Source organism: Anabas testudineus, chromosome 10 (assembly GCF_900324465.2).
Source record: "Anabas testudineus chromosome 10, fAnaTes1.2, whole genome shotgun sequence".
Classification (NCBI taxonomy): Eukaryota; Metazoa; Chordata; class Actinopteri; order Anabantiformes; family Anabantidae; genus Anabas; species Anabas testudineus.
Window position 1 is genome coordinate 19,262,946 of NC_046619.1, and position 14,175 is coordinate 19,277,120.

Sequence of the window (14,175 nt, forward strand, 5' to 3'; positions counted from 1 at the left end):
CCAACGAAAAGCACCTATGTGTTATTTGTCGTGTTATTTTTTTGTGCTTTGTAGATATTATTGGCTGTCAAATACAGATATAGTGGTGCATTTGTAGTTTTTGTTGTTGATGTGATTTTGTTTATTTGTGTACTGTACAATTTTTTATAATTTTTTTTATGACCACATATACTTGCATTGCCGCTGACCCCATTCTCGTGTGCATTTCGCAGGAGAAGACGAGCGCCCTCAGCCTGAGCAACGTGGCTGGGGTCTTCTACATTCTGGTCGGAGGACTCGGTTTGGCCATGCTGGTGGCCTTGATTGAGTTCTGTTACAAGTCCCGAGCCGAGGCGAAACGAATGAAGGTGGCAAAGAATGCACAGAATATTAACCCAACTTCCTCGCAGAATTCACAGAATTTTGCAACTTATAAGGAAGGTTACAACGTATATGGGATCGAAAGTGTAAAAATTTAGGGGGTAGGGAACGAGGTTTTCATAAATTCCCCCCAAATGCACGCTTTTTTGGCTCCATCCGTTCCATCCTTCAGTGTTAGTGAATGAAGAAGTTGGCCAAAGGATCGTATGTATTGGTGATTTATGATTTAATGAGAGAGAGAGATATCCCCCTTTTTTAATACTTAAAATTGTGTTTGTCCATTTAAGTTTCCTTGCTGTTTGAAACCATTTTCATGTATGACTGTTGATGGCCATGCTTGTTTATCCCTCTGTCCTAGTAACACATTTCACCAATAATGCTTGCAATGACCATGCATAAGCCTTTACATGATCATTTGCATCTTGCATTGTTACCCATTCAAATCATGTTCAGTTCTCATCTCCATTCTCATGTTTTGAACATTTCTAATCTTTTAAGCTTACAGATGTGGAGATACTCTATCCTAACATGTTGCTTCCTTGTTTGTGTATGGATTCCCGTGTGCGTGTGTGTGTGTGTGAATGTGCTAATGTTTGCATTGGCTTGTGTCTGCGTGTACATGTGACTCTGTGTTTTTCTAGATGACCTTTGGGGATGCCATGAGGAATAAAGCAAGGCTTTCTGTCACTGGGAGTACTGGGGAGAATGGTCGGGTGATGACTCCAGAGTTTCCTAAAGCTGTCCACGCTGTCCCTTACGCAAGACCCGAAATGGGACTAAACGTCAGCCTGACAGATCTGTCCTGATTAATGAGAAACTTCTGAGTGCCTTACAATGGTTTCAATAGAGTGATTTTCCTTTTTCTTTTCCTTTTTTTGTTATTCCCTCCCTCCTTCTGTTCTGGCGCTTTTTCTGTCTCTAGCTGGTGAAAAAAGGAAAGGTAGGAGATGGAGGCTTCATTTTGTCTCTTACAAAGACTCGTATTGTTGCTCTCTGTCTGTCTAATTTTCACCATATAAAATGCCTCCCTCTCTGGGTGGAATTACATCTCGGAATATAAAAGGGAGGCTCTTTTTTTCTAAACTCGTGACACCATGCTTTCCTACCTGTCTGGACTGGACTGAGATGGAAAATGATTGACGGCAGCGGCTGCTTCTAGATGTCAGAGTTTCAGTCATTTCAACTGGTTGTGTGTGTGTGTGTGTGTGTGTGTGTGTGTCTGAGTGTGGGAGTGCATGTGTCAGGGAGAGATGTTGTCAAAAACACACTGTTTCTGTAGCCACCTCCGCCAAACAGGATTTTCAAGCACACTTGACATCAGACATCACCCGCATTACGATGTGAAATTGTCCTCTTTTTATAATAAAATCTAAGAAAACAAGTTTATTGAAAAAAAAAGTATTTTTATGTATTTTCACAAAATAGCTTTTAAATAAACTTGCTTACATACTGGTTGGATATAAACATCTTAATGTGTGAGTATATTGAAAGAAAAAATACTAAACAGCTTCTAGTTCCATATTTTTAAAGCCAAATACATTGCATATGGGGTTGAAATGTTGAAATCATGTAATTAATTCCTATTCTAAACTTTCCTGTATATTTTATTCTTTAACATTTGGTGTTGATATGAACTATATGTCAATGCTTGACATTTGGAATCAATCCTTCTATGTTTTTCTCGTTGGAGTCGGTGCAGCGATTTTTGCTTTCTACCTTTGTCTCTTTGTTTGCTTCAGTGCTTTTGCTGTTTGTATTTTTTCTGATTAGGACCAGGGTTGTGGTCTACTTTCAAAAGGAACTTGATTATTTTACACACCATGAATGCAAAACAAAATACAAAAAATACGTCTGGTATTCAGTGGTATTCACACATCACAAGTGACATCAAGAAGAACATCCACATGGTTTCCGTGATGGTTTAACATGCCAACTAAGTAAGAGTGCCAAATTCTAGTGCCAGTAGATATGAATATAGTCTCAATATAATCAATCACTGTCATCTCAGTGAATGTAAATGATACATTCTGTAACTTTTGTAACTAGATGTACAGTTGGTGGCAATGACAGTGCTAATACACTAGCCTTTCCGCTTTGTTTTCCAGTTTCCATGTATTTTTCATTGATCTGACAATGAAGTAGCACCAGTTGCATGTTGTTGCCGCAAATACTGCATACATTAATTTCATTACAGCCAAACATGAGTTTTCATTTTAATGTTGAAGTTGTGAGGTTAACTGTTTGAAACTGGAAATACAATGTTAAACATGTATACAATATATACATATATACATATATTTTATATAAAAAGTTTAAATATGAAAAAGGATGCCCCTTTACAGTAAAGCTACTTTGCTTCCATTAAATACTAAATTTGATTACTTATTCATAAAATACGATGGTTTTTTTTTTCCAGTTTTGAAGTTTTACCACGTTACAACTTCTACAGACGAGCACTTTGAATTGTAAGACACATTTTATTTTATCTTTCTTTTTCTAAAACTGACCTATGAAAATCCTCCTCTGCAATCAAACGGGAGGTAACCTGTACTAGTATTATCACTGTTGTTTTTGTAATCAACAATAAGAACATATACCGTAGTTGCTTCTCAGTTTCATCGCATAGTCAGGCTGTTCTCACTGACATTTTGTATATGGAATGTGTGCTAACTTGTTTATTTTTTGGGACTCTTTCTAAATAAAAGTGGCTGATCTCTTGTTACTTTTCACTATGTGTCATTTCTTTAGAGAATGTCTCAGGGAAACACGATGTCAAAAACACACTGTTTCTGCAGCCACTATCGCCAAACAGGAGGCACATCTGAATTTATCAGTTTACAGATAGACAGTGTGTCAACACAGTGAATGTCCCGATAAGAAATCCATCAGAAAACAAAATTAAAAACAATTGTTTTTTTAACATAGTGGTCCTTTCCTTGTGACTAGTTTGTTGTGTAATTGAAACTAATTGTCTATAGTTGGATTAATAAAGGTGTTTGAATTGAATTGAATTTATAATTGCTGGTAAAACTGGGCTTTATTCGGCTGTTGTGAATTAGTTTAATTGAAGGTATTATGCACCCATGGTCCATCCACACAGGTAATTTCCCTGATTAGGCTTCTCCTGGCTCCCTCCCCTCCACACACACAGGTGTTTTCCGTTGCTCTGATAGATTAGACTGCTGCTACAATTCAGAGTGAGTAATGTTCTCAGCCAGTGGTCACACCACACAGTGACACAGGCAAACAAAACAGATCCCGTCAGAAGCTTGATGATGTTCCGACCACTTGTAGAATCAGTGACTGGTGGCTAATGTGGTCAGGGTTACACAGTTACAACACGTCTCTACTGTTCTGTGTACATCCCTAAGAGAAAATGAAGATCTTGGAATTTATGATCATTTAGCAAACTCATTAGCTCATTTTCTCTGTTTGCTCAGTAGCAGGACTAAGGTTCACATTATTCAACAGGCATTTCAGCTCCTGTTTGGATAATACAACTGTCTGCACCCCTTGCTCTTCAGTGGAATATTCAATATAGTCAGGACCTTGAAGGTCACAGCCCTGGTTGTTTTCTAATCAGCAGTGGGTAGGGTAGAGATAGCTCCCTACAAAATACAACCAGTTTAGTTGTATAGAAAGTTCATTTAGAAGTATTGAATATAATGAATTATTCTTTAATCAACTCTCACCTCATGAAAGTGTCCCACTTTGTCGCAAATACAGCATTTTTTTCCACCAACTGCAAAATGGTTAATCCAAGAATAAGCCTTTGTGGAGTGTTACAATTCATGGAGGAGAATAAATCATGTAGGCTTAGGCATTGAGTGACGAGGTGCCTTGAGTCCACCCTCCTTCTGCTGAGTGTTAATGAATGTCACACGTCTCGATGAAAATGGTTGACTTCCCTCTGCTCCATAAAGATAATCCCTCTTTTCTCCCTATCAGGCCATATGTTCCCCTCCACTTCCTTGCAGTCATTTTCTGCCACACCTTGAAGTTAATTACATCATATTAAAACCATGCGTGATCACATTCGCTGCATACAACCAGTGGACTGTCGCCTGGGGGCTACAGGTTTTGAAAATCTTCTAGTGCATGCATTATTGACAGCTTATTTAGTACTCGTTCAATAGTAGTAGCTTAACAGTTAACAGATCGGTGGAGGATTTGACGTCTAAATCGATGTATTTACAAAAAGCAAACAAGAAAATCAGAGTTGTATATGTCTACTTGTGTTCACCTTAAATTGTGTATGCAAATAATTAACAGGCCTTTAATGTCTGGAACCACGGCTGCAACAACACATGGTTCGTACTGTGTAGTTGTGATGTGTTTTGGATGGAGGACAGTATCTTAGAGAAAGACAACACAAACATCTTCACTTTCTAAAAAATCTCCTTGCTCCAGGCAAAAAAATCACACTCGCTCTGCTTCCCACACCTCTTCGCCTCCCGATCTAAACACTCCAGAGAGAGGGGTTGCTCACCATCTGGTGCTGAGTTGGATCAGATGGCTTGACTACTGGACACATCTGGCCAACCCAAACATGTTGTATCGTAAAGCTTTTACCTGGTGGATGACTCTTTGGATTGAATTCACCTCCAGCAGTCTTTTTGTGCTTGCTTTTGTTGACACAGATAAAACCAATTTACCCTATTTACCTGTTTATCAGTGCATGGAAAAACCTCTGGGCAGTGGAAAAATGTACAGTACATGGTGGAATACTGCAATTTCTGGACAGTTTAGATTAGTTTGAAGATGAAGAGATCTCTTAAAATTGAGATTAAATGAGAAAAGTAGGTAAAGTCAAGAATTTGGAAGCCAGAAATGTGAGAGTTACTGTCACTCAACAGCTTAATGGTGCTGAAGAATTAAGCCCGCTGTGTCTTCTTGATCTTCATTCCTTTAATGATGGAAGGATTTAGTTATGAATTTAGATGAAAAAAATCAAAATGGCCCTAGAATTAATTTGCCTGTGGAAGAGAAATCTTCACTTACTGGTGGACACACGTGGAAACACACTTTCTAATAGTACGTTGTCGGAAGTTGTTTGTATTTGTATAAAATTGTTTTGTATAAAATTTCCTGTTTGACTTTCAACCTAAATAAAAAAAAAAGATTTGCATAACCTTAATTTATTTCCTGTGGAGTTCACCTTTTTGTAGTTTTAGCCTTTACTTCAAGACCAATGGATCTTAAAGGTTACAATAGTCCCATGGCTACATTGCGACCATTTGGCTCCTTTATGAGCAGAGGTTCAGCCTGAGGTTTTTTGCCATTTATTGCTTTTGAAGTTGTTGTTTTTTCTCCTTATTTGCATTGCTAATGCACTAGTTCCATGGTGTTGTTAGAAGCAATCTCTAAACCAATCTTTGACACTATTTTGCTTTTTTTCTGGGTGGAAAACACCTATTGAAGTTACATTCCCCCGGAGTTATGCTGTCATTTCACCAATCAGTCTCACCACTGTTGTGTAATCAAGTGTGCTTATGGATCATTAGTTCAAATACTGATTCTTCACCCATGTGAGCAATCAGCCCATGAGGCATCAATGCTTTCTCCTTCCCTTCCCCCCAGCATTTCACATTGTTGGTTGTCAATGGATATTCTGATAGGATCCTCCCTGGACTGAAGCTAATGATGATGGAAGGTGCACAGGGAATGGCCTGAATCTGCCACCTCATATAGGAGACGTCAATAGCACAGCAAGGGTAATGTTTCATCTTCAGGTTTATTAAGGCCTGGGTGTCTGCCATGGCCTCATTAAAATGCAGCAATGGCACACAAATGCTCACACAGCAATGATGCTACAGATTTAAAACACAATTGCTTTTTGCAACCAGCAGTTCCAGCTTTCATCGACTCATTGTCATATACTTAAATATGTACTCCCGTCTCATTGACAATCTCTTCATGGCATAACAATAACACTGAAATCCTTTCATTCCTTTTTGATGTCTACTTCTATCCAGCCTCATTTTTACTGACATTTATGTAGCGGCTTAGCTGAAAATCTGCCAGCTAAACTTAATTAAGGTGACGCAACACCCAAGGTGATAATTTAATATTTTGATTAAATCACCTGTTTAGGGAAGCAACAGACACATAGAGCATACTGTATTACTATGTGTAAAAGACATGTGTCAAAAGCTGTTTAGTTTCAAAATGTCTGCAAATGAAATAACTGAAACAGCAGAAGTGAAGGGCAGAGGATGGCAGCGTCCAGGCCTTTTGTTCAGACTACCACCTGAGCTATGGAGACAGCGATGCTAATACAGGATCAGGTTAATTTACATCACAATGATTCAGATGACCATAGACAGGGATTTGTTTGTGCCTCACAAACCCTGGGAGCAAAGTAATGTTTTATCCCAGAGAGCAAGTTTCTGTCCTTTTGTTAAATTGTTCTTTTTTATTTTTTTTTTTGACAAATTATTTTATTTTAAGTGTTTCACATTAATTAATGTTAATCTGATTTCACCTCAGGGATCAATAACATTAATTTAATCTCATTACAAGAAGTCTAGAGATTTGAAATTACTCATTATCATTTGATAATATGAAGCAGGATTGAGCAAGTGTAGTTCAGCTGGTTGAGTACACTGATTTCACGATTTCCATTTCTATTTCTTAAAGACATTTTGGAATTATAATGTTATAAACTGGTTAAGAAACAATAAAAATCAGATTGAATCTCACTGTAAATCTCATCCTGCCAACCACTCAGTTATCTTGTAGCCAGGAACGATATGCAGACTAATTAGTGCTGTGACAAGAAAATTACACCAAATATCTATTTAGAATTTATAAATTTATATAAAATGCAAGGGCGGCATCGCTTTGTCTGAAACCAAATGAACGCCTGTTCTGTTGAATAATGTTTTTAAATCTGTGCAGGAGAAAACAACTGAGGGATGCATGCAAACAACTAAAGCTATAAATTAGTTAATGTTCTTTAGTGTGCTTCCCCACACTTTTAATTGATGAGACAGATTTTTTTTTTTTTATCTCTAATAACACTACATTTATCATAAACCATAGCCTGGATCATTTATTTTTGCATTAAGATTGAACTGGAACGGCAGAGAGGAAAAGAAAATGCATTAACTGTATCAGCTAAGATACACCTCTTTAAACCAATGACATTTCCAATGCAGATGTGACATTTACAATTAAATTCTGCTTGTATTATGCTAATAATTGAATGGTTCATTAGTGGTTGTCTTTTAATTCTACTGAAGGGAAGTCAAATCACTGCAGCAAAGTGATCACAAAACAGCTAAAGCATCTCACTACTGCCATACAGAGCAAGAAGAGCAACATATTTCAGAGACAGCTAAGGTGGTGGGTGGTGTTATTTGCTGTAAAACAGTTATCCTCTGGCTGGGTTGTCATGGCAACAGTGTTAGCTGGGTTTCTCATGTTCTAGTACAGTGTTTCATCCTTGTAGCTGCAGGTTGGTGCACAAGGGGACATGCTATTCAGTGCATACCACCATTTTAAATCACCCATAGGAATAAAATAAACAGCTGTTGTATTTTTATTGTTTTTTATTTTTTCCAGAAGAGCAAGTATACGACAGTGTGTGTGACTCAGGATAGAGTGACAGTAAGCAGTGATTCAAAGTGAACTGAGAGCTTCTCTCTTGAACAAGGTTGAATATATTTCCATGGTAACAGACTATGGCGAGCTGTTGTTCTGTTGTTTTTCCATCGCTTCCAGCATGTTGAAGGTGTGCGAGCACCTTGGAGGTGGCATTTCTTCTGCAAATGTCACAGATGCAACTTAGTAGACACAGCAGCTGAATGTAATAGTATTGACATTCAAAACAAAGCAAACTGAGGATTGCACTTCGATCACATTTCTTTGATTTATAAGTTTCCTCTATAGTGTTAGACAGCTTAAGTACTATATGTCCAGCTATCAGTCAGATGTGTGTATCCAAACATCCTTCATCTCCCTCATCTCCAGTTTTTAGACTGAGGCCTATTCAGTAATATTCAAGCCGGAGACACAAACATGCTGTCACAAACAAACAGTTCTGTCTTTTCTCTCAGTTTATGGGTGGAAAATGTTCCCCTGTCTCTTTCTCTTTCTTTGCTTTGTCTATGCTCTGTTGCTTGTCAGCGCTGGCTGAGCAATGAACTAATGGTCTGCCTCACGACACTGTAGAATATAAGACGACGCACAGAGGGAAGCTAACTTCAGATCCTGCCTGGAGCACTCAGGAAAATGGATCATACCAACAAATACAAATCACTACATTCAGCACAGGACTGTACTTTAAAGAAAATGGAGTCTAGATGTAATGTTTCTTTCCATGTTATCCAACCCTCGGGACAGCCTTGTATCAATTAATATAGATTTTTTTGTTACTATAATATGTATACAAATATACCGATCCTGCATTTGTTTACATGACACCACAAATACAAACCAGTATACAAACCACATCTATGCTTATTATAAGATACAGTCTCCACTGTGTGTAAAAAAGCATTTCAAGTTAGTACCTTATAATCAGTGGGTTACAGTTTCTTCTGTTGAATAGTAAAAAAAAACATTAATAATTCCTTATTTCTCATGCAATATGATCTGTAATATAAATTTAAACTATTCAACACAGGAGAAGGCCAGAAACATTAAATAGCGTATCATTCAAAGAAGCCGTAAAACTCAGCAATATGCCACCATGAATTGATACAAAATAAATGATATATGAAGGATGCTTTGGAAGCTCCAAAATAATGATGACTGTGATAGAAATTGGTAAACAACATTGCAGCTCATCTGACGAAGGACAAATTATGCAGCAGCTGTTTGGGTGTGTCACAGTGAGATGCCATCTGTGCAAAAGTCTCGAGCTGCAAAAGTCATTTCCTTGCTATTTCCAGTCTACCTTTATTCCAAGATTGATTTCTGTTGATAAAGATCAGCAATCTGAGCTTGGATATTTATTTTAAATGTTATTATATGTGCTAGATTTGGAGCCTAAAAAATCATAATAATCAAAACAATACCTATAGAGGCACAAGTTTCAGGAGGCTTCTAGAAAATGGATTTTGTTTAGTTTAGGAAGAATCACTCTCAGACAGACACCATTTGCCTCTGAATAGCTTGCTTCTCGGTGGAGTTGGCATTGTCAGTGGTGTCAGGGGAAATTGACACCTCGTCTGGGAAGATGAATCTTCCATGTCCACTGAAGACCACCAAGATTAAATCTTCCGTCACGCTGGCTTGATTTATGTACCCTACGTAGATTGCAATGCTATTCACATTGGTGTAGCTTCTCAGATATGAGCAAGGGATCACACTGCTGCTGCTGTTTAGCTGAGTGTTAGCGTGTGTGAGAATACAGGCAAGGTTATGTGTGTGTGTGTGTCAGCACTCTCAAGACTTCTTGCTTTAGCTGAACACCACGTTTACATGTCAAATTAGCTAAGTAGTTTAAACTGTCAGTGCGCCCAGGAGAAGTGTGCTGTATATGTGAATGCACTTCGTATTCAAATACATTTCATGCCTTGGAACACTGTTGAATCCTTGAGTTCGACTATGGGAGGTGGGGACAGTGGCCCATTTGTAATATTCTCATAATCCCAGGTGGAAGTGTTGTGTGGTGTAGTCCCAACACAATGACATATGGGCTGGAATGGTTTATAACAACCAAGGCAGAACAGAAAGCCAACACTTGGCAGGGGAGGTGAGGGAGGACTGACACTGTTTCCATGGCTGGATGACCAGTTATGTAGCCTCCTCACTGGGATCCCATCTCTGTTCTCACCCATATAAATGGCTCCTCAGAGAGAGTCCCATTGATTTTCCTTCAGGAACATCTAATTCATTCAGGGAGAACGCCTGAGTGCAACCCCGACAGATTTTCAGAGAACATAAAACCAGTAGAATGATCTTGGCTGAAGGGCTTTGATACAATGATCTAATTTTACTGTGTTACACTTCTGGTAATACATCTTCACTGCATGGCATAAATATTGCATTCAATACATCAGATCAATGATGTTCAGAAGAAATAAGTCAAAGAAAAAATATCCACAAGGGGTCCATCTTAATTTCTAAGTAATAAGAGTATAACATTTAAACTTTCCAAAAAATATCAGCTTTTACTCAACAATGTTATTCCAACAATGTAATAAACCAAGCACCCACTACAAGAGCTGGTGATTGTGAGCAGCAACCGTGTCAATCAGTAACTCTAGCAATTAATATTCCTGGTATTCTGCACATGGTCTGCCTAAGAGAGCTTCTTTAGGGAAAGCAAAGTCTCCTGGTCATTAACATATGAAACAACATAAATTAAAGAGCCTGAGATGGGTGCTTAAAGCTCCATAGTCTAAGAACTCGTATTGTTTATTTCACAGTACAAAAACAGCCCCTCTGGGACGGCCCCTCCAGCAATGTACTGGTACAACCCATCTGGAATTTCCCCACTGTATTAACAGTTCCTACTGTACCCATTAGCACTTGGTAGCCCACATATATGTCACATGTATCAGTATTGTTAAGCTGCACTCTCTTTCACTGAGCACAGTATTTACAATAATAGCATTTAAAAAAATTTACATTTTAGTGTGAACTACAGTGAAAAATGCTGCTTAAACTGTTTCAGCAAACATGCAACGTAGCAAAACACGCGAATCATGTCTGCATCATGTCATCAATTCCACAGCATACAGTAGTCTGTATATTTGCAGATCACTTCCAGGTCAATTATAATCTTGGATCATGTTTTTGGACATTTAAATTGCAGATGTGTGTGTTTGTCGAATCTGTAATAGTTATATGTCATAAGCTGTCCTTCTGAAAATGTCTGAAATTTGGTCCCAGCTCATTCAAAGTATTTTATTCATCCCATGTTGCCATATTATTAACTCTCCTGTCTTTTCAGAGCCTGACACCTTCCCTGCTGGTGCTCTGGCCCGTCCCAGTCTTCCCAGGCATGTGATGCCTCACACCCACCTGTTTCTCGTTCCCTAATTAGCTCCTTAACATATCTCTGCCACATCTATTGTGCAGTTAAAGCTGTAGCTTTTCATTTTTGACCTCCTGACCTTCTACCTGACCACTTTTGCCTTGATTGTCTGTTATTTTTTTGCCTGGCTGTTACTGAACTCTACTTACTTTTACTGACCTCTTCCCTCCACTGTAACTGGTTTGCCTGCTGGTATTGCCTCTCACTATCCCCCTACACCTGCTTTTGCTTGCATTAAATTTGCATTAAGCTGTATTGTTTGACTTTTAAGAGTTTATATCAAAGACAGACTTCTAGAGGTTGTAAAAGAAGAAAACATTTTCTCTCATTGCCCAACAGTCCTCATGTGACATGCTCAGATAATGTTTACAGTATTTCAGTCTGTGTTCTCTAAGCACCCATATGGCCACCATACCGACACATGTAGCTTGACATTTAAGGCATTAAGCAACTTGGCAAAGCTGGTTGATTCATCAGATGTACATTTTCTCAGGATTTAGACATATCCCCCTTATTTAGTAATGTTTAGTTTCAGCGTATTATCGTTTTTGTCACTACCAACTCATATTGTTGGCCTGGGGAACCACTTCTTCTCACCTGTCACTATGGACTTTTATGAGAATGGTGTAATGCAGGTGGATACTCATCCTGTCTCCCCCAGACACCACAGGGAGTGAGAGGAACGTGCTTTTGGAGTGGGTGGAAAATTCATGTGGGTTAGGACAAATGGGGACAAAATGTGTTCCATTCTCTCCTCTCCGCACCACCATATAATTACTTAGTTTTTCTGTACAACCAGAAGAAATAGTAGGACAAAAGAAAGTAGCAGCACAGCACATGCAATCTGAGCAAACTTTCTCATATACAGACAAAAATGAATACTCTGAATAGTACTCAGACGACAGAAACACCAAGGAATTCGCTTTCCTTTTGTCGGAGGACAGTTAGCAAAAATGTGGACTCCCAACTTAGTCTAGAGAAGCACGATATTTCCATGAGGTAGCAGCATATTATTGGTATGTTGATAAAGTTATTTATCTGTTCATGCACTGCACAAGATGCAGCTCAAAAGCTGAAGGTGCTGGAAGGTGTTTTACCAAAAATTAGATGTTGTACGAACTAGACGTGACCTTCTGACCAGACGATAACCTCACACACCACCCTGTTACCCAACATAACTTCCGGCTGTGTCCCAGGAGTGTTGTAAGATCTCTACTCCCAGCTAAACCATTGCTCCTCATGCTGTGTCCTGAGAAGAGTTCTCTTTATTTATTAATGAGGACAATATTATTCTGCATGATGATGTTGATGTTGATCTTAACTCGCTGTGCTTATACGCTTGCAATGTTAGCACTGGAGTGGTTTTCAAGAATGTTTCTACACATCTGACAACATTTAATGAATAAGGCACTAATGTGAAAAGCTAAACATTAAAACTATTTCTTTTCATATGTCAGCGCAGCTTTTTTTTTTAGAAGACTAAAGAATAAAGACTATTTAGCCTTTAGGTGACCTGAGGCCTGAGGAATAGAACTAGGATGATTTCACACCCGTCTCGTTTGGTTTTGGTTGGATGGGTGTGCCTGCTTGTTCTGCTTTATTTAGGGTGTTCAGTGGACGAATTTGAGGAAGTAGATCAATAGTCATTTTAGTAGAATAATGAAAAGCTACTATTACGTACATCTGCTAATCTGCAGTAATCTCTAAAGGTATTCTTTATAATTATGTAAGTTATTTTAGTTACCATGGTAACAAAATTGCAATACATATGAGCAAGTAATCGGAGGGATTAGATCACATTGCAGATTGGGTTAAAACCGTGTGTTTTAGTCAGTGTGAATAAAGATATAAGATGAACTAAAAGGCAGCAAGGAAGAAATTTTCCTGGTCTTAAAACAACGAACTGCAGCTGTGAGAGCAACAGTGGTAAAACTTGATGAAGTGTGTTGGCTCAGTGTTTTACAGATTTAAGTCAGGAAGTAACTGTAATGGCTGATGTCACTTAGACCTGACTAGAAATTTGACTTTGTGACTTCTTAACCATGGGTCAAAGCGTATTCTGGCTATTAAGGTAATTTTAAAGGTGTAGTTCACAATTTTTTCAATTGGTCTTGGTCTACTGCTATTTAGCATAAGGAATCATTTTAAGGCCACATCATACTTCATGTTTGCCCTCTGACAGACACATGTTCATACTAAGGACACATACGTGTTTGTATTCAAGGACATTTTCCACAGATGCATAGAATAAAACATTAAAGAAAATTCATGACACTAGCAAACAGCAAAAACAAGTGCTTCTTCATTTGATTTGACTAAACAACTTGCATATTATGCATGTAACACATCTGCACCCACTTCACAAGCACAATGTCAAAAATAAATGTTACATACCTTTCATGTGTCTAGTTTTAGTTGTCACACACATTGATGCCTTTTATACTTGGTGTAAATCTTAACCAGGTATGATTTTATAGACTTTTAACAGCAGTTTGCAGATCTATGTTCAAAAGTCCACAATGGGCTTGTACCTGAATTAAGGAACTGAGGCACTTTTCATTACTGCTAGCCAAATGAATATTGTTAGCTTTATGTTACTATTCTTTGGACAATATGTGTTAACTGACAACCAGATTTTATTTTAAGCACAATTCTAATTGTTCCTCACTTTTACTTAACATGCATTTTACTTATAACCTGCAGTTCATATTGTAGCATGTGTGCTTATGATTTGGGCTCTACCATCAATATTTAGTTTACACTCATGATGACGAACTTCATTTATCTAACTTTCTTAAAAAACATATTGAAGAAACAGCAACAAT

At 38.2% G+C, this 14,175-nt stretch overlaps 1 protein-coding gene across 3 annotated transcripts in view; it reads left to right on the forward strand.

The window, feature by feature from the left end:
* The window catches only part of gria2b (glutamate receptor, ionotropic, AMPA 2b), a 45,007-nt gene extending 41,925 nt beyond the window's left edge, over positions 1 to 3,082 (forward strand). For 2 of the 3 annotated variants that reach the window (XM_026358259.1, XM_026358260.1), the window contains exons 15-16: positions 213 to 347; positions 1,002 to 3,082. In XM_026358259.1, coding sequence (XP_026214044.1) covers positions 213 to 347; positions 1,002 to 1,166 — 300 coding nt within the window. In that variant the 3' untranslated portion in view covers positions 1,167 to 3,082. Of the gene's footprint in view, positions 1 to 212; positions 462 to 1,001 lie in introns of all 3 variants that reach the window. The other variant, XM_026358261.1, reaches the window with a different exon arrangement.
* Positions 3,083 to 14,175: the final 11,093 nt, after the last annotated feature.